This window comes from Rhinichthys klamathensis, unplaced genomic scaffold (assembly GCF_029890125.1).
Source record: "Rhinichthys klamathensis goyatoka isolate OS25496 unplaced genomic scaffold, OSU_Roscu_1.1 h1tg000060l_1, whole genome shotgun sequence".
NCBI lineage: Eukaryota > Metazoa > Chordata > Actinopteri > Cypriniformes > Leuciscidae > Rhinichthys > Rhinichthys klamathensis.
The window spans coordinates 1324901-1352676 of record NW_026606605.1 but is presented as its reverse complement, the minus strand read 5'-3'; the positions used below and the strand labels follow the sequence as shown (position 1 = coordinate 1352676).

The window sequence follows — 27776 nt, the reverse complement described above, 5'->3', positions numbered from 1 at the left end:
ATAGCCCCATTCTGGCCCTCCCAGCCGTGGTTCTCGGAGCTGGTTCCTCTTCTGGAACTTCCCCCTTGGGAGATTCCGGTCAGGGAGGATCTGCTGTCCCAGCTTCAGGGCAGGATATGGCATCCTCGCCCCGAAATTTGGAAGTTATGCGTATGGCCCATCAGAGGCCGCTAGCTTTGAGCTTCGGTCTTCCCGCTGACGTCCAGGAGACCATTGCGAGTGCAAGAGCCCCTTCCACGAGAAGGTTATATTCCTCCAAGTGGAGGGTTTTTGAGTCGTGGTGTTCGACACACGCTACGGACCCAGTCAGCTGCCCAGTCGGTTCAGTGCTGGAATTTCTACAGGAGAAGTTTGCTTTTGGAGCGGCCGCTACTACTCTGGGAGTATATGTGGCTGCTATTGCCGCTCATAGGGAGTCGGATGAGATCCCCCTAGGTAAATTGAGGTTAGTCTCAGCATTTATGCGTGGGGTTAGGCGCCTGAAACCAGTACGCTCCCCTGGAATTCCCTCTTGGGACCTGTCGGTCGTCCTGGAGGGCTTAACGGAAGCTCCCTTTGAGCCCTTAGAGTCAACTCCAGAGCGGATTCTGACTCTCAAGGTTACTCTTTTGTTAGCTTTGGCTTCTTTGAAGCGGGTTGGGGATTTACAAGCTCTTTCTGTTAGCAAGACTTGTATAGACTTCGCTCCTGGTCTTGTCAGGGTGACTTTGAGACCGAAACCGGGTTATGTGCCCAAAGTATTGTCAACAGCATTCCGGTCTCAGGTTATTAACCTTCACTCTTTCCATCCTCCTCCTTTTCTGAGGAGGACAAGAAGCTTAATTTGCTCTGCCCTGTCCGAACATTGAAGTTTTACGTGGATCGCTCTGGCGGTTGGAGAAAATCCAACCAGCTCTTGGTATGTTTTGGTGCTGGCCGCCGCGGGCTTGCCGCATCAAAGCAGAGAGTTTCCCACTGGGTTACAGAGGCTATTTCACTGGCATATGAGGTGCGCGGTCTGCCTTCACCTCTTAGCATCAGGGCACATTCCACCAGAGGCGTGGCTTCCTCTCAAGCACTTTTTAGAGGTGCCCTCCTGGAAGACATTTGTGTAGCGGCAGGCTGGTCCTCTCCGCACACTTTTGTCAGATTCTATAGTTTGGATCTTGACATGACTCCAGGTTCCCAAGATTTATCTGCTTGAACCAGTCGTGTGAGTTATCTGGTCTTTGTACTAGTTACGGCAGCGCTTAGCTTGGCGAGTTTGGTATTTCGTTCCCACTGCGTCCTAAGCTACGCAGCGTTGAGTGAACCTATGAAAGAGAACGTCTCTGGTTACTGGTGTAACCTATGTTCTCTGAATAGGGAACGAGACGCTGCGTTCGCTGCCAAGCTCCTTGTGCTGCCGACAAGCTCCTTTTTCGGCAGAGAAATCTGAGGAGCAGATGGCGCGCGCGCACTAATATAATGTGACGACGCAAGAGCGTCGGGGCGGCGCCCGCGCCATCAGCCAATGAATTGGCGTGATTCTATAAGGGCTTCAGACAATCGGCACACCCAGAGGGCGTTCCCACTGCGTCCTAAGCTACGCAGCGTCTCGTTCCCTATTCAGAGAACATAGGTTACACCAGTAACCAGAGACGATCTCTAAGGTTATGGGGGGAGTACTCTGGGGTCGGGCCGAATTCTGAGCTCGGAGCCCTCCCCCCGGACAGCAAGCCAAATACGCATTATTATATTACATCAGATTTCATTAACATGTAAACTCGTGAAACTTTTATTTTATAAAGACAAGTATTTTTCCGTCTTACTTCAGCAGTTCAAAGAAAGTTCAATAGCAATACAATAGGTATTTGTACATCTTCACTGACCAGGACAAAGGGGATCCAGGAAGCTTTCACCGGAGGGAAAGCACGAAAGATCTTCTGAGTCAATGATTGTTATTGTTGTATATGGTGTAAAGGGACATAGATTTAACTGGTATAACAAACTAGCCAGTGTGGTAAACCTGACCTGACAGCAAAAGACCACCTAACTAGGATTCAGGCTCTGAGGTAAATACCAGATCTCACCACAGTTCACAAGCTTTACTCAGCAACCTGGAGTAAATGTATATCATGTAATTTATTGAGATATGTAATTTGTAGAGATCATGTAATTTACATTGGAGATCGTTGACGTCACATGTATTCCATAAAGATCAACGCTTTTATCGACTTTTGTTTTGAAAGAGTTGGACTTCAGGAGAAAACAGGCTTGTATGATTATTATAGTGGCCAGTAATAATAATTTACTAATATAAAACTTTTTGCATGACTTAGCCTACCTTTCATAATCAGGATGCAGCAGCTTCTTTGTGTTTACTGTCTGTCACTGGACCGTTAAAATTTGAACCGTCGCTGCGGAAACCGTATAGGCTATTTAACCTAACAGTTGGGTTGTTAGGCTACTAGAAATTTTTAGAAAACGATTTTCAGAATGACCCAATATTTTTTTTAAATAACCCAACATAGTGACCCAATATGTGTAACCCAACGTTGGGTTAAAAAAATAACCCAACGGTTTTTTGTTTTTTTTTACTGTGCACCGTTAGAACAAACAGTTTCTTTCTTATTCAGGGTTGACTGTCATCAGGACAGACCTCCACCAGCTGCAAAGAAGTGAATCAAAACATAGAGATATGACAGAAAACAACCTTCACACAGACTTATTGAAACAGAGGCTCAAGGCACAGCTGTGACCTTGTCTCTATGATAATGTGAAGGTACTGGAAACTGTCAGGCTGATTGGATCAGCATATGCATTTGAATGACACTGTTATGCTGATGAGATCAATCAGGGCTGGGGAAATTCCGGTAACGGGCTGACTCCTGTACTGCATTTGCATGCTTTGTTCAGATTGTCTCCACCTCTATGTAATCCCTCCCCACTGAAAGGTATAAACTGTGCTGAGCTATAGTCAGACTTGGATGACTACAACAACGCACAGCGAGTCCTCAATTAACTTACGCTTGAAAGATATCTCAACGTCTCCTGGTCTCTGCTTCGACGAAGAAAAAGTTTACAACAAAACATTCTCCTCATTAATGTAGCATGAAGCCATGAATCAAGCGGATAAACCTGAAGGAGTAGCTAAGAATGCAGAGGGAAAAACGTTTTTCCCATTGATTTAAGTTTTCTGAACCCACTGGCAGTTTGTTTCTTTTTATTTCAGGCATAAACTCACTCACTTTTAATGATTTTTCTCAGAAAACAAGTCTTAAGTAAATGTTTCTTGATTTAAGAATTTTTCGATATTTTTACTGCAAAACAAGACAAAAATACTGAGTAAGAAAATCTTTTTTTTTTTTTTTTTGCAGTGCATGACCCCAGACATAGTTGGACTATACAGGGGTTAAAAGCATTCCTCTGTTGGGTCACCCTCAGGTCGCCCCTCAGATAAAACATGGCATGAATGAATGCACTTAAGAAGACTGTGATTAACTAGACTAGGCTATATAATAAATATAATTTGGTACCTCTCAAGTGAGTTGTATCATCTGCTTGTTTCTACCGGTAATATCTGTGTGTCATCGACCTGCTTTCCAGTTCTGCCTGGTTAAGCATGATGCCTGGAAACATATGTCTTAAGAATAGATAAAGAGGGAAGTGGTACAGGCCTCTGAGACAGATTAAAGAAATGCTCATTTAAGAGATTCATGAACTGGTTATTAAAGTAGCAGTAATTATTTTCTCTAATCCGCTGACAAGGTCACACTGGGCTTCAGAGAGACAACACAGAATTTGGGGATAGTTTATCACTTCCTCAGCCTTGAAGGGGAAGGAGATCACATTACAAATCACACTAAATAAATAAAACTATTCATTCCTAAAATCTTAATCCTAATCCTAAAAAGACAATGCATAAGATGCAAAGTATTAGAAATAAAAATATTGAATATTTAAATATATATGTTAGATAAAATTGGATATCAGAACGAAGTCAATGATCAATGCAGAGTAGAACTCCACCGTCGGGGAATAAAGAATGGCACACACTCAGAAGTGTAGTTCATTCAATTGTGCTCGTGCTATAGTTTATATAGCAAGTCTAGAGCGTAGGCTGAAACCAACAAATAAAATAACAAGTCCAGAAAGAAAGGAGACTTTCAGCTGAGCTGAAAGAGTCCATAGTCAGAGAGACAAACAACTCCATTCATGATTATAATACAATTGCTCTTTATGGATAAGTACATGTCTTACGAGCATGTGACTAAACAGGATGTAGGCTACAAGAAATCATTAGATAGACAGAAAAGGAGATGCAACATATTATATTTATCCAACACCGGCCTTCAGAGAGACAACACAGAATTTTTGGAATGGATAGTTTATCACTTCCTCAGCCTTGAAGGGGAAGGAGATCACATTACAAAACACACTAAATAAGTAAAACAATTAATTCAATCTAAAGACAATGCATAAGATGCAAAGAATTAGAAATAAAAAAACTTATTTAAATATATACAAAGTGTATGTGTATTGATTATTTAAAAAACAACAACAACAACGAATGCAAATTGTGCAATTGTGCAGTGTGATTGAGCTTGCTTCACATTTTAATTCTTTTTCAGCTCTTTAAAGTTTGTCTAGAAGAGTTTTGTTTCTTCATTCGTAGTTTCACCACAGGAAACAAGATTCGCGAGCATGAATATACACGAAGTAGTGCTGACGTGTTAATGAATATTCACGATTCTAGCACACCTCCAAACCTCTCAGCATGAGCGCGTGCATTTACCTCACAGAAGAATAAAGTACAGGTAGGCACGCGGATTATCATTAACCCTTTGATAAACCACTTCATATCTGTTTTTGTTTACAGAGTTCAGAGTTGTATCGGATTGTAATCGACAAGCTAATCGCACGTGTTTTTGTGGTAACGGTACGTTCAGACTTTTACGTCTCCATTCTCCTAACGATGAAAACGCATCGATTGCTTGTAGGCAGTTTGCCGTCATGTTGGGTTTATGGCCGTTTTCTCTTTATTAATAAACTAAAAGTTCTAATATTATGATTAGAGTAAGAACAACCAACGATAGGTTGCAATTACTGATATGTTAGTTCGCCAACATCAATATCATTACGGTTTAGTGAGAATCCGTTGATTTTTTTTAAACAACGACAGCAAACGTCATATTTCGTCCGAGTTACTGCATACTACGTAGTTAAAATAGTTTGTAAAACAGTACACGTGATCAAAGATAAACATATTATTTCAAAAATTGGCATACTCCACACAGTATACACATACTGTACACTGCAGATAAAGTAAGATTATGATGTTAGTATGCTATTCTGAATGTACTTGTTGTGGATAGCTTGCAAGTTTACTCTGTTTTGTCGTTTCTCTCTTTCGTCTTCATGTTGTTTCTTAGTATTTTCGTTTGTTGTCTTCACTGCAGCCCAGTTATGTTGTCTTCCAGCAGCTCGGCAGGTTTGTTCTGACACTGATTCTTGCACACTCACACTCCTGCTATTATATTATATTATATATTATGCCCTAGTTGTATGTCCTAATTGTAGTGAATTGTGTTCCAGGGTGCCAGAGTCAACTGTATAATGCCATACGTTCATATCTGCACAATCAGAACAGAGAACAGCCCATCATTGGTGAGAGACATTCCAACATCTAAAAAGATTTAGGGTGTGTTCACGTTTGGTTTGATTAAAACTGTAAGTGTGGCATTGTTTTGGATGCTCGGTAAATTCCATTTTGAAATATACAGGTGAAACTCGAAAAAATAGAATATCGTGCAAAAGTTCATTTATTTCAGTAATTCAACTTAAAAGGTGAAACTAATATATTATATAGACTCATTACATGCAAAGTGAGATATTTCAAGCCTTTGTTTGTTATAATTTTGATGATTATGGCTCACAGCTTATGAAAACCTTTTCACAATATTCTAATTTTGAATTTGGGTTTTTCATAAGCTGTAAGCCATAATCATCAAAATTATAACAAATAACGGCTTGAAATATCTCACTTTGCATCTATAATATATTAGTATATTAGTCTATAATATATTAGTTTCACCTTTTAACTTTAATTACTGAAATAAATTAACTTTTGCACAATATTCAAATTTTTCGAGTTTCACCTGTACATCATAAAAGTCAACCAATCAGGTTGTGAACATATCTCTATGCTTTTAGGTTCGGTATCTTTAGTGTTAAAAATGCCGATTTTTGGTCCAGACCAAACTAACCAAGCAAAATGAACTACAAGTGTGTACACATCCACCCTTAGTTAAGAAAACATCGGAAATCTGCTTTATATGTGTTCATTTGAACCTGTTTGGATGTTTCAGGTCTGAACTCCATCACTGAGGTGTTGACGCACTGTCAGCCTGCACTGTACTTTTGTGATGTCTGCTTTTTGAGAATAACCAAGCCTGACATCAGAAACCACATCATGGGCAGCATTCACAGATACAATTACATAGTAAGATATTGAGATTTTTATATTTTAAAGGTCTTTAACTTGAGATGACATGTTCTTACAGAGTTGCTAAAGGGACATGGTGAAAAATAAAATATGAAATGGGAGGAAAAATAATAAGCCAAAGCTTTTGCGAGCGAACACAAAGTTTCTCGGGGGAATACAAATGTTTTTGTGAGCGAACGCAAAGGTTATTATTAAAAGTTATTAGACTTATTATTTTTCCTCCCATTTCATATTTTGTTTTTTATTATTATTATCTTTTTCCACCACCATGTCCCTTTAAGGGCTCCGTACTTTCTTCTGTTTCTTCTAAATTTTATATATAAGGAAATATGAAAATATATGATTTTATGTTATATAATTTCCTTTCGTTGCTTTTCTTACATTAAATATCATTATTAAGTATGTTTTGATTTGTTTAGAATATTTATTGTTTACAATTATTATATTTATTGTATAATTTTCTTATGTGCATATTTTTGTTTAGATTTTGCTCAATGCACTCTTAATTAATTTACTCTCTTTTATGACTCTTCTTTAATACTGTGCACAATTCTCTTGTGCTTGCATGGACCACTTCTATGCAAAAGTACAGCATGTTTTTATTAGAAATACACTATATTTTGTAGTATGGATTGGGAGCAATATGAGCAGAATCAAGAAACTGCCACTCTATCCACTGTACGAGAATATTACATCTGCATATATTCTTCTTTAATTTGTATTTTCTAGCAATATTGGAATTTTTTTAAGTGTAATCTTGTAAAGAGAAATTATAATTAAATAAATATATATATAAGTAATGTTATGTGTGCCACCATTGAAAAGAAAGCAAGAAGATAATGAAATAATTGAAGAATAGGAGAACACCTGTGAATGAGGTCAGAGGTCATGAACTGCATGAAATAGAAGTTGCGATTGGGATCGGTCAGTTTTGTTTAGGCTTTTGGAAACTCCCGGACTGAGATGTCTTTTGAAAGAGAGAAGACTTTCTACGACAGAAGCTACAGTAGTCAACATTTGAAGTGGATCAAAACCTTTCTTCAAAGTTATTGGCTACATGAATTTTGAACAATACCCGTTTTTGTCTTAGGTGAACAACTTTGCTGAACTTTTTTTGATCTACTTCAAATGTTGACTACTGTATAACACCTTTATGCAAATCTGTAATTTGCTTTTAAGTTTTTTATTGTTGTGGTTAGCAGTGTTGTGTGTAACGCGTTACAAAGTAACGCGTTACAGTAACGTAACTACTTTTTCGGGTAAAAAGTAGTGTAACGCGTTACTACTGAAAATTTGGTAACGAAACGTAGTTCCTTTTTCAATTCCGCACAACGTTACTTTTCCCATGGACAGATTTGACAGCAACACACTGTCTCCTCTGCTGCGCGCTTGCAATAGTCACAAGCTCCACATGGAACGTGACAGAGGCTGGTAGCAGAGCAATCAATTCTGTGAATTACACTGCGCAAACCAAAAGTAATACTCCCACCGGATGAAGAAGGGTTGGCTCTCCACAGAACATAAAATATTAATTGTATTGAATTTTTCGTGTTCGCATTTATGAGGAAAGAAACAATGTTATGGACGTAACAGTTCTTCGGACTTGACCGCTCTGAAAGCGGCACTAAAAGACTGCTTTAAATCTTTCACAGAGACCTCAAACATGCATTTAAAACACCAAATATTAAGGATTGGCATATCAAGCAAAATAATATTCGATGATTGCTGGAAAATCGTACCTCTACCCCCACATGCTTAGTAAGACGGCGTTCGCTCAAATCCCGCTCCGATATTAAATTTCTCTGTATAGACCTGCGTGTTGTAGCCTAGTCATTAAAGAAAACGATTTAGTTTCATATTTCTGTTTAAATAAAATAATTTATTTTTTAATTTCATCAATGTTGATTAAATGAAAAGTGAAAAGCATGAGTAAGAGCATGCGCAATCGGGAGACAAATAGAGTGGGCAGACATGATTTTGACCACTTCATTAAGTTTGTTTTTTTAGAAAGCCTTTCTTTAAAGTGAATTTCGTTTTGTATTAATTGTATCTTAATTTTAATCAATGTTTCATCAACCAATTGTCTTTAATAAATAAGCAGTAAATATAGCAGGCAATATAATCAGGACTTCTCAGGAGCTCCGTGCCGGCGCTTGGACTGAGCTCGTCTCATAAATGAGCCGAAACTTAGCGCAAGCTACTTGCCTCAAAGATCTGAGAAATATATAGAAAGCTTGAAATGTGTACTTTAAAACAAAACTATTCAAAACGAGAGAAAACAGACTCTCTGCATGTAATCCATATGAAATGTGCATTTCTCTCTGGCGCGTTCACTACTGTGAAGATCGCGAGTCAGCATCGTCAACTTTATCTTTGCAGCCGACACTGACTGACAAAGAAAACACTTGTTTATTAATAAACAATTGAAATGTCTCCTTGCTATATTTGATATTCGATATTCATAATCATTTCTTTTGCCGGTTCTTTGTGACATTTTTCATGAACGCGTCACCACCGCTCAATAGTTAATATTGTGCTTTGGTGTTCAGTTTATACAGGTTTTTCAAATGTTATTTAAATAAACATATTTTATTTTTCTATCTCAAAATCTTTCTTTTTTTTCTAGTTTTTCAATAAGTAGAGTTCATAGTAGAATTTTATGTAGGCCTACACATTTAGGAACAGATATTGGGTTCTGCCCAAAGTCAAGCAACATAAAAGTAACGTAAAAGTAACGAGTAACATAAAAAGTTACTTTCCAAAGGGGGTAACTAAGTAAAGTAACGGATTACTTTTTTAAGAAGTAACGAGTAACGAGAAAACACTACTTTTTAAAAGTAACTTCCCCAACACTGGTGGTTAGAATCTAGAAACTCCAAGTCAAGTCAAGTCACCTTTATTTATATAGCGCTTTTTACAATACAGATTGTATCAAAGCGCTTCACAGTGATAACATGAAAACAATATAACAAAGTTTGTTTCTAAAAGAGAATTGCGTCAACGTCCACCTTAAGTAAGGCAGATCAATAATATTATTGAATATTAAGTGTCCCCAACTAAGCAAGCCAAAAGCCAAGGCAACAGTGGCAAGGAACCAAAACTCCATCAGGTGACAGAATGGAGAATCACTCACGGCATATTATCATTAGTTTTATCAATATAATATCTTGTAGCTTTAAAACTGTGCTTCTTTTCTTCTCTTGTGCTGTTTGCTTCAGATGTCTTTGTGTTTATTAACTTAAGATAAGTAATTTTTACTTCTGTCACGATAATGATTACTTGTCATACAAATAATTGTGATTAACGATTTAATTTTGTTTTGTTCGTGTCACTTACAGTGTAAGCCTTATAGCCTACATAATTTTTTTTCTTCGGAATTGTATATAATAACAAAAATTATTAATAATTTTCGTAGATATTTGTCTATCTTTACAACAGTTAATATATATATATATATATATATATATATATATATATATATATACACTCACCGGCCACTTTATTAGGTACCCCATGCTAGTAACGGGTTGGACCCCCTTTTGCCTTCAGAACTGCCTCAATTCTTCGTGGCATAGATTCAACAAGGTGCTGGAAGCATTCCTCAGGGAGTTTGGTCCATATTGACATGATGGCATCACACAGTTGCCGCAGATTTGTCGGCTGCACATCCATGATGCGAATCTCCCGTTCCACCACATCCCAAAGATGCTCTATTGGGTTGAGATCTGGTGACTGTGGAGGCCATTTTAGTACAGTGAACTCATTGTCATGTTCAAGAAACCAATTTGAAATGATTAGAGCTTTGTGACATGGTGGAAGTAGCCATCAGAGGATGGGTACATGGTGGCCATAAAGGGATGGACATGGTCAGAAACAATGCTCAGGTAGGCCGTGGCATTTAAACGATGCCCAATTGGCACTAAGGGGCCTAAAGTGTGCCAGGAAAACATCCCCCACACCATTACACCACCACCACCAGCCTGCACAGTGGTAACAAGGCATGATGGTTCCATGTTCTCATTCTGTTTACGCCAAATTCTGACTCTAACATCTGAATGTCTCAACAGAAATCGAGACTCATCAGACCAGGCAACATTTTTCCAGTCTTCAACTGTTCAATTTTGGTGAGCTCTTGCAAATTGTAGCCTCTTTTTCCTATTTGTAGTGGAGATGAGTGGTACCCGGTGGAGTCTTCTGCTGTTGTAGCCCATCCGCCTCAAGGTTGTGCGTGTTGTGGCTTCACAAATGCTTTGCTGCATACCTCGGTTGTAACGAGTGGTTATTTCAGTCACTGTTGCCCTTCTATCAGCTCGAACCAGTCTGGCCATTCTCCTCTGACCTCTGGCATCAACAAGGCATTTCCGCCCACAGAACTGCCGCTCACTGGATGTTTTTTCTTTTTCGGACCATTCTCTGTAAACCCTAGAGATGGTTGTGCGTGAAAATCCCAGCAGATTAGCAGTTTCTGAAATACTCAGACCAGCCCTTCTGGCACCAACAATCATGCCACGTTCAAAGTCACTCAAATCAACTTTCTTCCCCATACTGATGCTCGGTTTGAACTGCAGGAGATTGTCTTGACCATGTCTACATGCCTAAATGCACTGAGTTGCCGCCATGTGATTGGCTGCTTAGAAATTAAGTGTTAACGAGCAGTTGGACAGGTGTACCTGATAAAGTGGCCGGTGAGTGTATATATATATTAGGGCTGTCAAATGATTAATCGTGATTAATCACATCCAAAATAAAAGGTTTTTTTACATAATATATGTGGGTGCATTGTGTATAATTATTTTATGTATATAAATACACACACATGCTTGTATATATTTAAGAAATATTTTCATGTATATACTGTATATAGATTTATATATAATTTATATTATATATAAATATAAATATTTTATATATAAATAATATTTTTTTCTTAAATATACATGCATGTGTGTGTATTTATATATATACAAAATAATTATACACAGTGCACCCACATATATTATGTAAAAAAAACTTTTATTTTGGATGTGATTAATCGTGATTAATCATTTGACAGCCCTAATATATATATATATATATTCTTTGGCTAAATGTGATTGAAATGTAAACTGCACAATTAATGTGGTTATCGCAAATATTTGGGATTAGATCAAATAACCATGATTAATCCATAATCGCGATAGGCCTGCTTGATTTTTGTATTTGCTTCAAGTAGTCATTGATTTAACTCGTTGTACATTTTTTCCCACCGTATGTCATCTCATCAGTTTTCTTATGTAATTGTTTTTTTGGGAAATTTCCGTAACAGAAATATTACCATGCATGTGGGTGGAGAGCTTACACAGACCTGACTCTTCTGGCTCGGCCTCTCATGGATATCGCAAAAATGGTTGAAAAGAGGGAGGGAACAGGTGATGTACAGGTAAAATAAAACTCTGGAGTATCAAAATAGTTTTGTTATATATTAAAATATAGCTTCCCCACTAACCTTCTATTTTCTCTCATAAGGTTCTGTGTGTGGATGAACTCATCTACAACACGATGACATCATTGCCTGTCACTGATGGTCTGTCTTTTATGTCTTATCTCATTGCTCCAATTCGCCTTCATTAAACACTTAAAATGCCTGCATAAAAAAAAATCCTAATATTTATATTTTTCAAGCAAAGCTCTGAGTAAAATAAGAGTGATCATCTCAGAAATATTTATCTTGGTTTTGTGTTGTGTTGAATTATGTTGTTTGAAGCCTGTTGATACAGATTTAATGTAGATTACATTTATTAATTTAGCAGAATCTTCTATCTAGAGTGACTTTTAGTTCAGCATTGCTGTTTACAGTAGTTCACATCAGATTTGGCCATTTTCACATTTTGTCACTTGGTACTAAATGCTTTTTCTGGACTCTAAACATTATTTTTGACATGTCTTCCTGTATTAACCCTCATCACACTCTTTCCTCAATTTTCTTAGCTTTTGCTCAGATGACGACAATTAAGAATCAGCGAAACAGCCCTTCTGAAGGTATGCATACTGTAATGTGTTTAATATGACTTATACCATGGTCTGGGTGAATACTCGATTCTGATTGGCTGCAGGGTGTCCATTAAAAAGTGATAGAGGACACCTAAGCTGTGTCTGAAATCGCCCCCTATCCACTATATAGTGCACTATATAGGGTGTCGGCCATTTTGTAGTGGTGTCTGAATTCTGAGTGAACTACATCATTCCCTACATTCATTCACTACTTTGACCCACAATCCTCTCTGATTTTGAGTGTACATCCGATGTACACTTGCTGAAGCACTATTTCCCAGAATCCAATGCGTAGAGTACTGAGCGCGCGTGAAAGTGCAAACCCGAAATTACTTTACAGCTTTGTTTCTACCTTTTTTTTATTAATCATTACTTGAATAAAACATATTAAAATATTATATAGATGAATGTTAAAATTAAAATGAACTGATATTAATAGGGTAAATTATATAGGTATATATATATATTTTTTTTTTATTAAAATATATTATTTAGGCATTAACTCAGTTTAATATGTTTTACTATTATGCCAGGTGTTTTAATAATTTGTGGCATTGTTGTTAATTCGTTAAACTGTAATGAAGGGATGATAATTTGGTGGATGATTTAAAAATATTCGTTAATCATCTGTTCATTCGAATGTAATCATAACGATCGCCTGAGGGCGCTCAACGACCACGTCTATGTGAGCGTGAGTTTCTAACAATTTCAATCGATGAAACTACAAAGCTGGCACGGAGGTATATATAATTACAAAACAAAGTCATTATAATTGTTATTGTTGTTAATATTATTTTATAAAGTAAGTAATGTAAGATAAAAGGAGTTTTATCACTACGTGTGACGAAGCCGTTTCTGCGACAGCTCCAGCTCTCCAACGCAAAGTGTAACCGTCAGCGTCCGAATTTACTCACTTCATTTCATTCACTCCTTGCAGATATAGTGCACTCAAATGCCATACACTATATAGGGATTAGTGAATGAGTGAACGAGTGAGCGGTTTCGGACACAGCCCTAGTAAAGGAGTTCTGGTGAAACTGACTGTTTACCGTTCGAAATTAATAAATAAATGCGCTGGCTACATCAGCTGTGAGTAACCATAGCAACAGGCAGTCAAAGTATCCGTTTACAATTTATTGTATCAAAACAAACATCTAGTTTGCCGTTATCCACCTTATTCCTGACGACCTTACTGCGTTTTGAATTATGGGTGGCACTTCCGGTTTGGGGAACTTCCATTCAAAAAGGCTGAAACGAAGCATTTCAAATCATAAGGTTGCCCTACAAATAAAGCTGATCCGTCAGTTTGACTGGATGAGCTGTCAATTTTCCTTCATGATTTATTTTCAGACATTATGAGAATAACGTTATACTTGGTATTTTAACGTGACATGTTATAACAAGAATATCTATGGCAAGAGCTCTTTTCAGTCGCTGCTTTATTTTCCTCGTGATGATTTTTATTTTTTCCTTTGCAATCCGCTGTAAAAGTATGAAAAAGGACAACATATACGGCACTTTTGTGGTCTGTTCTCCCGAATTTAATTTATGATATTCCATTAATAATTCTCTGGAATGGACGAAGAATCTCTCGTTATTCTCCTAAAATCCTCACGTCTCTTTCCAGGTTTGTTTTCACAGGTAAATGCAATTTATAATCTGTCAAAATGACGGAAATCACTTTGATATAGTGTCACGTAATGCTGAAGTTAATGAACATTTTTGATTAAGGCTTGTTATACAATACAGATCGTATATTTGCCTGTGGTATTTAACCAAAGACTCGTGCTTTTGGGGCTATTTATAGTCTGTTGAAAGTATAGCTTGTTGATTCTTTTAAACTGTTAAATTTCATTTTAATGTTCGATGGTTGAAGGGTGAGTCGATTAATGTCATCTCATTGTGACACTTTTTTTTAACGTTTTTTAGCGTTCATACATAGAGTGAGCCTTTCACTGATTGTTTAGATTGTTTACAGAACGGAAGTTACACCCATAATTCGCGCAAAGCGTCATGGGGCGTAGGAATACGGTGGATAGAGAGCCTAAGTCCCTCCCCTTCCGGTCGACCACCATGGGACCTTATTTCGGAAAAATATTATATGGTTGTCAATGGCAAGAGACAACAAATATTTTGATCTCGTTTGAATTGTGCCCTGAATTACACAAATGATGTTTGTCAATTTAAAATATACATTTTAAAGTCAAGAAAGTCGCAGTTTGATGTAAAACTGTTGAGGTATAAGACTGTGAAAATACATAATTACAAAGACTACAAACCCAAAAGGCGCACATTTTCTCTTAATGAATGAAGCTAACTTTACTGAAGCTAACGTCTGTCATTTTTTCTATAGTCTTATAATCGTAACGTTACGCCGTCATGCCTGAGTGTTTTGTACCAGACTGCACACACACGAGCAGCGGATCTCGCTCGTTGTTTTGCTTCCCGGGAGATGTAGTTCATTGAGCGATTTTCACATGAAACTAAATGTTACTCTTCTGTTTTATGATAAACTGCGACTTTCTTGACTTTCAGAATTATTTTTTTTAAATTGACAAACATCATATGTGTAGTTCAGGGCACAGTTCAGACGGAATAAAAAGATAAGTTGTCTCTCGCCATTGATTACCATACATATTTTTTCCGAAATAAGGTCCCATGAGCCGGAAGCGAAGGGGAGGGACTTAGGCTCTCTATACTATGCCTACCTGTGTGTTTTAATTATAGGTAAAAAAAAACGAAAGTGTAACGCCCATGGCTAGACAAGTCTAACTTACATGAAAAAAAAATACGTTAACTTTCTGGCTCGTAAGTTAGCTAAACTGAAGGGTTGAGCGGACTATAAATATCTCCGGTTGCTAAATAAACCGTCAGGTGTAATCAGGGAAACCAAGTTATTGTTTGTAAAACCTTTGATTTCGATTGTAAAACTAATTAAAATATAAACTAATGTTTTAAAAATGTGTTATTTGGCAAGTGACCATGGTATAAGCGGGTTAATGCCCTTCGAGGTGTCCATTGTCTAGGTATTAATGGCCTTCGGACGGTTCACGCCTCGCCGTCGTCCTTTAATACCTGACAATGGACACTTCGTCGGGCATTAACCCTTACTTAATCTGTTCTGATATACTGTAGTAATTAGATATTGAAATATGTTTGGTATATTTTAATGTATCTACAAGGGCAGCGAGAGTCAGGATACACAGATGGGACTGCACAACTTCTATCTTCAGGATGTTTGTTCCCGACACAATCTGGATCTACAGCACCAAATATGATTGAACCTCAAACAGTCTCAACCAATCCAACACTAAACGCATCGCCCCCTAGAACCGCAGGTCCTGTCAAACCATTTCTCAGATGCCAGGAGGCATCTACACATCAGAGTCTTGTGGATTCCCATGTTTCATCTACAATATCTTGTCTAGAAAGCTCCCCATCTCCAGCCTTCAGCCAACACGTAAATCAGGATCAACCTCTGATCGCAGACAGAAATCAGGGTCTACAACGATATGTGATGCCATCTGAAAACCACTCTCTAACTGAAACGAGGACAATCACTGTCGTAAGACCACCAAGACAGTGGAGCCCCATTAGATTTGCTTTCCAGAATGACACTTTGCATGCTAGTGAAGAAGATGGGAATAATGTCATGCATTCATTTGGAGTCAGCTATGAAGCACATCCTCTGCATCTGGCCCAAACCCCGCCTTATGAAGCCCAGCGGCAAACACCAGTGAGCAACATGGTACCAGAGATAACCCAGAGTCTAACAAGCAGGCATAGATTTTTCATAAATGAAAGCTCACCTGATAATCCAGAGCCTGTCAGGAATGTGGAGATTACCAGTGTTATCAAGCTCATCAGAACCCAGATGCTAACAAAAGCATTGGAACCCGCTGCAACGCACGATTCAAATCAGTGGAATGATGAGGCGAATCCAAAGGAACCAATCGCCATCAACCGGGTAGCATGTGGTACTGTACTTTTTTTTTTTTTACTCTCATTACAATGTTTTGATTTGCACTTTATTTGGAACTTGCTATATTTAGATTTTCTTTTGAAGAAATTATTACTTTTATTAATTAAACAGTCATTTATAATGTTGCAAAAGATTTCTGATTCAAATAAATGCTGACCTTTCTTGGTTTGCATCATCATTTCCACAAAAATATTAAAACTGTTTTCAACATTGATAGTAATGAGAAATGTGAGCAGCAAATCTGCATATTAAAATGATTTCTGAAGGATCATGTGACACTGAAGACTGGAGTAATGATCCTGAAAAAAATTCAGCTTTGATCACAGAATAAATTATATTTGAAAATATATTAAAGTAGAAAACGGTTATTTTAAATTGTAATAATTCACAATTTCACTGTTTTCACTGTATTTGTTATCCAATAAATTCAGGCTTGGTGAGCAAAAGAGACTTGTAACCCACAGCTACAATAATTGTGTAACTTAATTATCAAATATACTTTAATTTAATCCCATGGTTTTCCCAATGGAAAAGTGTAATTATAAATGTATAAGTTACACAACCAGATACTAATTGTGCTGTTCTGATTTCTTTAGTTGAATATGATCAATGTTGCGGCACATTCTTATTGAGCATATATTTGACACTATCAATATATTTTACTTTATTTCTTTTCTTTAATTCTCATTTATATTTACAGTGGAGGCTCAATCAGACAACTTTGAAGAAGAGGACATCTTTCTGTTCTCACAAAACCCAATTGCCCAGTCCCCTCTTGCTCAGACTCAAAGCTCTTCTGATCGAGTTGAATCCCTTGAGGATTTTCTAGAAAACTACAAGGGTCGAAAGCCTCTTATCGGTGAGTGCAGCCACATAGTGTTGTGCGATCTCAGTACACCCCAGATGAAATTAAGAATAAACTAAATGAATGAACTCACTTTAGCTCAGTAGTAATGTACAAAAGATGATGCCTTGATTCAAATTCACTGCACTAAACTGTGTGTGAGCATGTTTGTCACAGGTCTACAAGCTGTTATCAAGTGCCAGAGTGTGGACGGGTATCCACCTCCATGCTGTTACCTGTGTCAGTTGTGTGCTTTGAAGCTGAAGAAGAATAAAATATTCCGCCACTTGACTAGCTTTGACCACCGGCGAAACTACCTAGTAAGTGTTTACAGTGCTTCCTTTAACTTGTGAAAGTTAAAGGAGTACTATTATGTCCCTCCAGCGGGAGTTATTCTCTATATCAGTGTCACTGTTTTTGAACTCCCTGAAACGCCTCCATTGTAGTCTTGAGTTTTCTTCCGGGAACAAACACGTCACAATATTCCTCATTTAAATAATTCATACGCAGAATAAAGGGGCGGGCCTGGTTGAGTTGGTTAGTAGTGTGTTGAGACGGGCAGTTATGGTAAGGGGCGGGACATTTCCCAAACAACACTGGAAGCGTTTGACCAATCACAACACACTGGTCTAGTCGACCAATCAATGCTTTTCGGAAGGAGGGGCTTCATAGAGACAGGAACTAAACAGAGCGTTACCAAGGGGGTAATCCATCCGCCGGAAACTGAAGCTGTCTCCGGGAGCCGCCATTGTAGCTGGCTATCACCTACTGTTAGCATCCCATTGACTCCCATTCATTTTGGCGTCACTTTGACAGCGAATAACTTTACATCTGAGGCGTCCAAAGACTCAATTTGTCCATTATTTATTTCTTAAGAAACGGGACAATGGATAAAAGGCTCCATTACTTTGTATCTTATGTTATGGTCCCGTAGAAGCTGTTTTTGTAAAAATAGGCTAACGATTGCGTCATAACCACGGGACGCTCTGTCGCACAGTAGAGAAATTACCGTATAGACTAGGGATGGCCCGATACCATTTTTTTTTTCAAACCGATACGAGTACGAGTATTTACATTTGTGTACTTGCCGATACCGAGTACCGATACCGATATTTCTACCGCAAAAGTAATAGGCTCCCAGAAAAGAAGACGACTATTTTAGAACACAGGTCAGAAGACTGTTTTTATTTTCTTCTCTGCTTGTTTTAACAAGTCTAAAAAAATAATAATAATTGTACAATAATAAATGTATTAACACACAAACCACTGTTAATTTAACATAAAAGCAAGCAGGCTACTGCGTGCATGGGCATGACTGAATGCGCGCAAAGTGCGCACCCTTAATAAATCCTAAAAGCTGACAGTTCATCGCGATCTCACACATCTCTGTTATTATCAATGAAGCTGACTGCACAATCAATCTTTCATAATATCCACACTTTGTTTGTTATAATTAGAGGATTTGCCAGCATACAGAATTCAGCACTGAACAAAAAAGTCCGTTTTGAGCAGTGAGGGGAGTCTATCTTAAATGCTTCTGATTGGCCATTGCGTTCAAGAAATCAACACATATGTCTGTGATTGGCTACATCGGCCATCAGATCTATGATGCGTCTTCAGATGTTTAATTAGATTGCCGGTGTTAAACGATGTACTTTCTTTCCCTCCTCTCGACACCTTAGCTGAACATAACTCACAGTCTGCCTTGCTGTTGTCATCATCCCTTATCTTGAAATGAGCCCTAACCGCCGACATTATAGGCTACTTTCCTATGCCTCAGTTCACCTCGACAAAGCTCTCGCGGCGGCCAGTTTCGTTTTGCAAAATGTACGTGGTATCGGCGAATTTTTATGAGTACGAGTACGAGTATATGAGGACAGTATCGGCCCGATCTCCGATGCCAGTATCGGTATCGGGCCATCCCTAGTATAGACAGAAGTAGAAGCTCGTAGGCAATAGTTTACTGTCTATGAGGCAATCGGGTGGACATTGAGGCATAAAGTCAAGGGAGAAGCCCATAGATAGAGAGTTCATAAAAGCAACGGGACAAAAATATTTCAACAACAGATTTGTTTCATATTTCAATTCAGATTTGTCTCGGCACAGCTACTAGAAGGTCAGAACGGTTGCTCACGTGACATCTATGTCGTTAAGCTCAGTTTGAGCCTGCGCAGTGTGCTTGGCTATCAGGAAGTGAGTGCTTTTATGGGCTTCAACTTTCTCCGTTGAAATCTATGGGGTCGCTGTGTCCATTTCTTTTACTGTCTATGAGCGTTACAAGGGCTGCGTTCAGCCCCGACAAAAAGTTGCAAAACGTTTTTTAAACGTAAACGGTGGTGCGTTGAACACCCTGTTCTGGTGACGAACGAGTTGCAACTATGGAAGCTGAGAAGGCCATTCTTAGTGTTCTTTCTTCAGAAATCGGTATAAATACGTGTTTTATACTGCAAAATACGCTCGATGTTACAGACACTGCCCTTGCCGTCTAGAATAAAAGAGAACATCCCAATCGAGTGAAGGGATTTGTGGAAACTGTATGTAATTCCTAATTATTGTAATCCAACATTTGCCTCGCTATTCAGGATAAAAAGACAAACATTTCAGGTGAAGGATAATCCACTTCTTACCTCCGAGACTGTGTTATGATCTATATGACCTTATTATTTTTATTGTGAGTATTAGGCTTATCATTATTGCTGTTGATAAGAGTTTTCTATAAAACCATTACGACAAACATGTCTTCTAATATCTTCAATAAATTACATTTTAAAATATATTAAAGTAAGAAAACGGTTATTTTAAATTGTAATAATTCATAATTTTACTGTTTTTACTGTATTTATCCAATAAATTCAGGCTTGGTGAGCAAAAGAGACTTGTAACCCACAGCTACAATAATTGTGTAACTTAATTATCAAATATACTTTAATTTAATTCCATGGTTTCCATTGTTTTTCAATTGTATACCGAGCTACAGCAGACACATTTGTAAACGACTTTACTTGGACCCATTGTGCGTGCTGTGTCTTTAATACCGCGTGGTTTATATACATGTTGCTGCTGATTGGGCTGACATTTTTAACAAACCCACCAAACGAGAGAAAACCTATCTCAAACCCTGTTGCACACCGTTTCCAGGAAACATGTCGTTCAACCCGGAAACCGTAGCAAAACGTTGCGCACCGGTTTGAGCTTGAACGTGCTCCAGAGATTGTCTTATAGCGAGCTGTGAGGATCTTTATCTCTTACCATTGGAGAAAGTGTAACGGCTAACTTAAGGTGATGATACACAGGGCCCACGACTGATCTAAATCATACAGATAGAAATGTATTGCCCATTTTCAATGGGAAAGTGCCCAAGCAACAATCGTTCGGCAGGATTGCCCAGCAACATTGCTCAAAAAGTTGCCCTGTGTATCATCACCTTTAGATCACGTGAAGCATCTCAGCCTATCGTGTAATGGCAGTCACGTCAAGTGCCCGCAGTTCAAAGTTTAATGACAGTCAGTTACAGTTCACGTTAATCAGTTTCTTGTGGATTATTAGCGCGTTGGTCTTGTAAATAAACGTTGTATATTTGGTTTTATATCACTAGGACTGCATTGTTTATTTATGGAATTGCTTTACTGCGGAAAAAGAGTGCAGATATATCTATTAGCTGAATAAAACTACATCTAAGATTACACTAAAAGCTTTTGTCATAAATTGTCATTTAATACATATTTAACTAATAAAAATGATATGTATTTTTTTTTACCATTTATTAAAAGTGTTATTTGTTATATCATCATCATTAGGCACACAGCAGTCATAAATCATTACAAAACAAGACTTACCTGGCAGCGATAGAAAGAACTCTTAATTTTTTTTTTTCTTCATTAAACAACATACAATATAACACAATATTGATAGTTAAATTTTTCATTTTGTCTTTATTCATTAATGCATAATATCAGCGTCGATATGCTTACATGCAGTTATAATAGTCATTACAATTCTAATTTTATCATAACTGGTAAAACCTGAAAGACAAAGAAAGAAAACTTTTTTTTTTCTTTTTTTTTTGTGACAATATACAATGTCACTCAATATTACTAATAAATACTATGGTAATGCCGTAAATGAGTCCTACCTGTCACGACATTCCCTTCTCTATCTTCTTTTATAGAATAACCTTTTTGTTATAGTAAAATCTACATATCGTTCCCAACAAAAGTTTTGTTTAGCGTAAAACATGTTGAAGATTAGCCTACAGGCTGTCGATTACTTAAATGAATAGGTGTTTCCTCACAAAAGCGGTTTATGTAGTGAAGCCTCTCCTCCATTGACATGCATTCAAAACAACAGCCTCTAGACTCCTTCCCTGCGCACAGCCGCAGCGTTAGCATTAGCCGTTACGCTTTTTTGGCTAAAGGTTTCAGGCTTGCCTTCTAGTGGCTTTGGCGTTACTGACAGACTGGGAAGAGAGGAGCTGCAACAGTGGAGAATATGTGGAAATGAAGGTGTTGTTTGAGCATTCAAGCATGAAAAGGGGCAGGAGTACATAAGTTTTACTTCTTCCTACTCCTTTTTGTACATGTAAATAGAGGGGTTTTTTAAGTACTGGAAAGTATGGAGTTTTATTTTGTTGTTGTCGTGGAAATTCTTTGCCTAGATCTCAAATAACAATACGCTGATTTCACGCAGCCGCCATTTTGAAATCGAAAGCGAGGCTCCGGTGGGAAGAACCCCGGAAGTACAGATAGACAACAATGCCTTGGACTACCAACCTGAAGCTGCTGCCGCGATTTACACTATTGGATGTTAATATCCAATATAGGATATGTATATAGTTTGTTCCTGCTTCTTTTTTTACGTTCTGAATTATATATATAAAAAAGAATTGTATTTATAAATGAATTTCACTGTATATAGTCTAAAGTATGAAAGAAATGTATGTACATTTTTAGAATAACTAATTTCTACATTAAACACAACAATACGCCATCGCATTCGCGACTCTCCTATGATTAAAAGCGACACTTCCGGTTTTCTTCCCACCGGAGCCATTTCAAAATGGCGGCTGCGTGAAATCAGCGTATTGAAGAACAAATGAAGATCTCGAAAGTCATAAGTATTAATTTCTTGCAAGAAAGGCAGTTGAAGTTCACACACAGACAGACTCTGATATGAGAAGGGCAAAGGTCTTCTCATTTTACACAGTTTATATACTAAAGAACATCCTCCAAAACGTACCCCTCCCTTTCTTATCTTCGTACAAGAGCTTGTGTTTTTCGTGCATAGTTCTTAGTTCCCCATATTCTAACACTTCTTATCTATGTATACCCGCACATAAACACACATATGTCATTTCAAAAACAACTAAATATATGTTTTGCTCTTGGTGCAAGCAAGCTTATTTATTTTTGAGAAGAACAGAACATTCTGTCCTTCTGCACACGTTCCATTGACCCATTTGTATAGGAGATAATGCATCTTACAGTTTCTTTAACACATCTATATTTTAAAGAATACACAAACAAATATATATATATACTGTATATATATTTGTTTCAAGAGATATATATTTAAAAGAAAAATTTCTCTTACATTGTTCATCTGTTGTTGTTTTTTTACCATTATTTTTTTCCTGATTTTTTTATTATTGTATTTACAGGTTAAAAATAAAGAAAAGACTAAAGATAAAGAAAACCAATTTTAGTAGAAGAGCATAATAGGTCTTCTTTCATGTCTGGCAGCAACTAAATAAACTCCTAAATAAAATAATGTTACATGCACAAATATACATTTCTAGTCTAGTTAACGGTGCTGAAACTCCCCAATAATGCCTGTGAATCATTTGGATTATAGTGCTTTAATTATATATATATTATTAAAAAAAATGCTTTATGTTTATACCTTTATATACCGTATGCTTTATACTGGCACCATATGTGTAGTTGCTGCTCATGCAAATATCTTCATGTTGGCAGAAAGTTCTCCACCCGCAGCTCCTGCCTATAAAGCGTAAACGCTGCAACACAAATGAGATGCTTGAGGATATTGCTATTCAGCTGGAGAAAGAGGACGGAAGAGGACAAATAAAGGTACTACCTATGTTCATATTATAAACTAATGTGATTTTTATAGCCTTATTGGAATTAGATGTGATTGTGTAGAGCTGTTTGGTAATTTCATCTTGTTCTGAAGGTGATGAGGTTGTCCGCATGTCTCATAAGCGATGTACTGCTCAAGGATTATCAATGGTGTAAGTATAGCAGATGAAAGCAAAATACATTATAGTTTGTCAGTGAGAGCCAAAATTCTCCTTTCTTTACCAAAAAGGTATGAATGTGTTGAACTGTGGAGCTGGTGTGGAGTGGAGATCAGATCTGCTGTCTTTCAAGGATAGAACTGACAAAACCACAGGTGTGTGTGTGTGTGTTTTGTGTGTGTGCGTGATACCTAAATCAAGTTATGCGGTTTTTGACCTGTGAATATCAGACATGCATTCTTTGTCCATCATTACATTTACATTAGCATTACATTTTCATCAACTTACAGGTTATAAAGTTTATTGATGCTATGTGTAGTCGCTCAGTTTCTTCTGTCACTTGACCAAAATCTCATGTTATAAAAGATAAAATGGTATTTAAGACAGTATTGGCTGTGACTTGGCGACAAATGCTAGACTAAGACACTCTTTCTCTGCTCTTCAAATACATAAAACATCAGCCTTTATATATATATATATATATATATATATATATATATATATATATATATATATATATATATATATATATATTTAATCACATCCAAAATAAAAGTTTTTTTTACATAATATATGTGGGTGCACTGTGTATAATTATTTTAGATATATAAATACACACACATGCTTGTATATATTTAAGAAATATTTTCATGTATATACTGTATATAGATTTATATATAATTTATATAATATATAAATATAAATATTTTATATATAAATAAAAAAATTTCTTAACCCTCTGGGGTTGTTCGTTTAACAGTCACACTTGGGGTGTTCGGGTCCAAATGGACCCAACGGGCAGGATTCATATTTTAAAAAAAAAATCATAATTTTTTTTTTTTACTTGTTTTTTATAAAAAAAATTCTTTTCTTTTTTGGTGTTTTGAGATATTTTATGATTTATAATTAATATTTATGCAATAATTATGACCCATTTTTTCCCATTGAACATAATAGATTTTTTTTTTTTTTTTATCAAAGCTGTATTACATTTTAGAGTGAAGCCTAGGCCTCATGAAAGCAATTTTTGAAAAAATATAGATGCCATCTGGTGGACACACTGAGCATTTTTATCACGCAAGAGCACATTTTTACCACTAGTGGATTTACAGCTCTCTGTAGAAAGGCTTGGGGATTCTAGTGATTTTTGCAAATATATACCCATTTTTTTTCAGGTTGTTGATTTTTAAAATATAATAACAGATTCTCAAAGACTATTTTTGTCTTGTTTTTTGTTTGTTTGGTTGGTTTAAATGGTAATTTGAAGTGCCAGTTTTACTTTATAATACAGATTTTTATAAATATATAATACTGTGTGTGTGTGTTTTGCACTCTTGATGTTTTAGAGATTCACCCCTTCACCGTTGAGTCATTTTTCTGCATTCTGGCTGATTTGTATATTGTATGCACAAAGAAACTGTTTTCATATTTTTGACAATTTCCCATTCATTTCCAATTGGGGTCATTTGGACCCGAAGGTCCTAAGTGTGAGTATTTTTTTTTATTTTTTTACAACCACTTAGACTATTCAGATCCTGTCCCCAATTTTTTTGTGTGTTCACATACCTAATACCATAAAAGTCACCTGGTTTCGTAACATTCCGATTAAGCTGTGATTTTTAAAAATTCAAAACAGTTTTATGTAATCTGAATTTATGAGTGTGTATAAAAGTGTGTGTGTGTGTGTGTGTGTGTGTGGATGTGTCTGTTTTGCACTCTTGATGTTTTATAGATTCTCCCCTTCACTGTTGTGGGCTTTTTTTATGGATTGTGGCTGATTTGTAGATTGTACGCACCAAAAAACTCTGTTTTTTTTACATTTTTGCCAATTTCCCATTCATTTCCTATGGGGGTCCATTTGGACCCGAAGGTCCTGAGTGTGACTATTTTTTTTACAACCACTTAGACTGTTCACATCCTGTCCCCAATTTTTTTGGGTGTTCATATACCAAATACCAACAAAGTCACCAAATTTCGGACCATTCCGAAGAAGCTGTGATTTTTAAAAAAAAATTATTTGGATGATTCGGGTCCATTTGGGCTGAACAACCCCAGAGGGTTAAATATACATGCATGTGTGTGTATTTATATATATACAAAATAATTATACACAGTGCACCCACATATATTATGTAAAAAAAACTTTTATTTTGGATGTGATTAATCGTGATTAATCATTTGACAGCCCTAATATATATATATATATCGTGTTTCTAAAGTAAAGAAAATTTCGTACTTATTCAAACAACCAGTTGTTTATTCTCCTTCTCATTGCAAACAAGCAGAGATGCTCCAAAATGTGTGTGGCACTTCATTCATGATAGTGGTGGTTGGAGTTATGAGGTTTGACTGACAGTTTGAGGATCCAATGGAGTTACAAGGTTTAGTCGCAAGCTCTTTTTAATACTTTTCATTGGTTAAATATTTGCTAAACTCACAGACGGACGCACAGTGCGACCAATAATAATGATTTATGGGGGAAAAAATTCAAATGACAAAACATGGAGATTCAAGGTTTCCACCCGGCAGTGACAATATATATCGATCTCTATATTTCAGAGAATATAATGTATCTTATATTCAGTCTAAATCCTTATTCCTTGATTTAAGCATAAATCTAACTACAGTTAGTGAGGTTTATGCTTAAAACATGAAAATACTATTTATCATTGGGGTAAGAAAAAAGAAAAAAATAATTCAAGTATTATTCTAAAATCGAAAACATGCTCCCTTTTTGTAAACAAAAGTCTTTAAAAAAAGGGGGGAGAGTCACTTATTTATGGGTATGGGTTTTAACCAACACCAACAAGATAAAGAAAAATATTCCTTAAAGATAAATAAATATATAAATATTGTACACAACTGGATAAGTAAGTGCCTTTTTTCTTCTTCATTATTATATCTAATATTACTCCTGAAGTAATTTTTTTTTTTTTTTTTTTTTTTTTTTTTTAAGGATCTTGTGATATTCATACTGGAAAACAAGACAAATAAAATGTTTACAGGCAGATAATAACATATTCATCTATTTCTAAAGGTCCCAGTCAGACTCTTAAACGCCCAGCCGAGTCTCTGCGGCCCCCTTCTGAGAAATGGCCTATTAAAGCTCATGATGGACCTCCAACTCATCAGATGGCCAAAAAAATGAAGAATGACCATCCTAAGCATGTCATGAGCACTAACAAAGTAAAGAACCCTGTGTTTAAGGTAAGCCTGTCTCTGCAGGAGGGACCCGTCGTGATTGAGAGAACTTCTCTAAGAGACACGGTCACAGTGGCGCCTGAGATCGAAGGCCAAAGCCGTGCGTCAACATGTGTGGATGATGATGAAGGTGATGTGACGAACACACATCCTGAGGGACGCCCACACACAATACACTGCGAGAATACACAGCAGCAGTATCCTGAAGGAGATGTGCTCGCTCAGACGGACATTCCCACACACACGGAGGTGGTCTCACACATAGACAGCCGTATGTTTGAGGATCAGTTCATGAATCCGGCTCAATATGCGTACTCAGGGCAGTTTGACCAATCTCAAGGCATTCAAAAGATTGACCCCTATATCAGACCTAAGGACTGTGGTGCGGCGGTGGAGGAGGTGGTCCCCATCACGTATGCTGATTGGCCGGGGCAGGACTGGTCCTTCTATAACAACGAATGGATTGCGATGAGGCAAAACCAGTATGGAAGTGATCATCGTTGGTGTGAAGGTTACATGCAGTACTGATGAGAATGAGTCTTCCAGCACTTAAGCGTCAGGAACAAAGAGTTTGAGCATGTTTTTGAGAAGTTTTTGCATCAGAATTCAGTCCAAACTGTATGTCTTTTTTTTCTTTTCTTTTTTAAGCAGATTTTGTGCCGTTGGTTAAACAAAATTGACTGAACCATCACTGAATTATTAAGCTTTATTTAGTAATTCGAAGGGGGAAAAAAAACACAAAAAGGGCTTCTACTTCATTCATACATATCGTTAGTGCTTCTTTAGTTAGTGCAGGTTATTCCGATGAATTTGTCTTTTGATGATGTGAAAACCTAAGCTTTAACTTCTTTTTTTGTAGATTTTTCATCAACATGATTCATTTAACTTCCTTTATCAAAAAATCATTGATTATTTGTTGGTTAATACCTGCCTTTGTAGTTGTCGTATGAATTATTTTGAGATATATATGTATGGGTGTGTATACACACACACACATATA

General features: G+C 37.0%; 2 protein-coding genes across 4 annotated transcripts in view; both read left to right on the top strand.

Annotated features, from left to right (window-relative positions):
• Nucleotides 1-27776, top strand: part of LOC130084254 (elongation factor 1-alpha-like) — a 163716-nt gene that overhangs the window by 31255 nt on the left and 104685 nt on the right. The window lies entirely within an intron of this gene.
• On the top strand, nucleotides 4609-27437 carry si:ch211-199g17.2 (uncharacterized). 3 transcript variants are annotated; one of them, XM_056249492.1, is made up of 14 exons: nucleotides 4609-4778; nucleotides 5421-5452; nucleotides 5557-5628; nucleotides 6330-6463; nucleotides 11772-11885; nucleotides 11972-12029; nucleotides 12434-12484; nucleotides 15679-16473; nucleotides 17179-17337; nucleotides 17500-17642; nucleotides 23295-23408; nucleotides 23512-23569; nucleotides 23647-23730; nucleotides 26613-27437. In XM_056249492.1, exons 2-14 carry the CDS (start codon nucleotides 5428-5430, stop codon nucleotides 27302-27304), a joined length of 2499 nt encoding a protein of 832 aa, XP_056105467.1. In that variant the 5' UTR covers nucleotides 4609-4778; nucleotides 5421-5427; the 3' UTR covers nucleotides 27305-27437. The 3 variants fall into 3 exon arrangements, with proteins under 3 accessions (XP_056105467.1, XP_056105469.1, XP_056105466.1); XM_056249491.1 differs by lacking the exon at nucleotides 4609-4778 and having other exon boundaries at nucleotides 5346-5452; XM_056249494.1 differs by lacking the exons at nucleotides 4609-4778; nucleotides 23647-23730 and having other exon boundaries at nucleotides 5344-5452.

Coding starts and splice junctions, on each gene's coding strand:
- si:ch211-199g17.2 (XM_056249491.1), top strand. CDS start 5,380: ATGTTGTTTCTTAGTATTTTCGTTTGTTGTCTTCACTGCAGCCCAGTT. Junction 11,886..11,971: donor AGGGAACAGGTGATGTACAG/GTAAAATAAAAC, acceptor TTCTCTCATAAG/GTTCTGTGTGTGGATGAACT. Junction 23,731..26,612: donor TAGAACTGACAAAACCACAG/GTGTGTGTGTGT, acceptor CTATTTCTAAAG/GTCCCAGTCAGACTCTTAAA.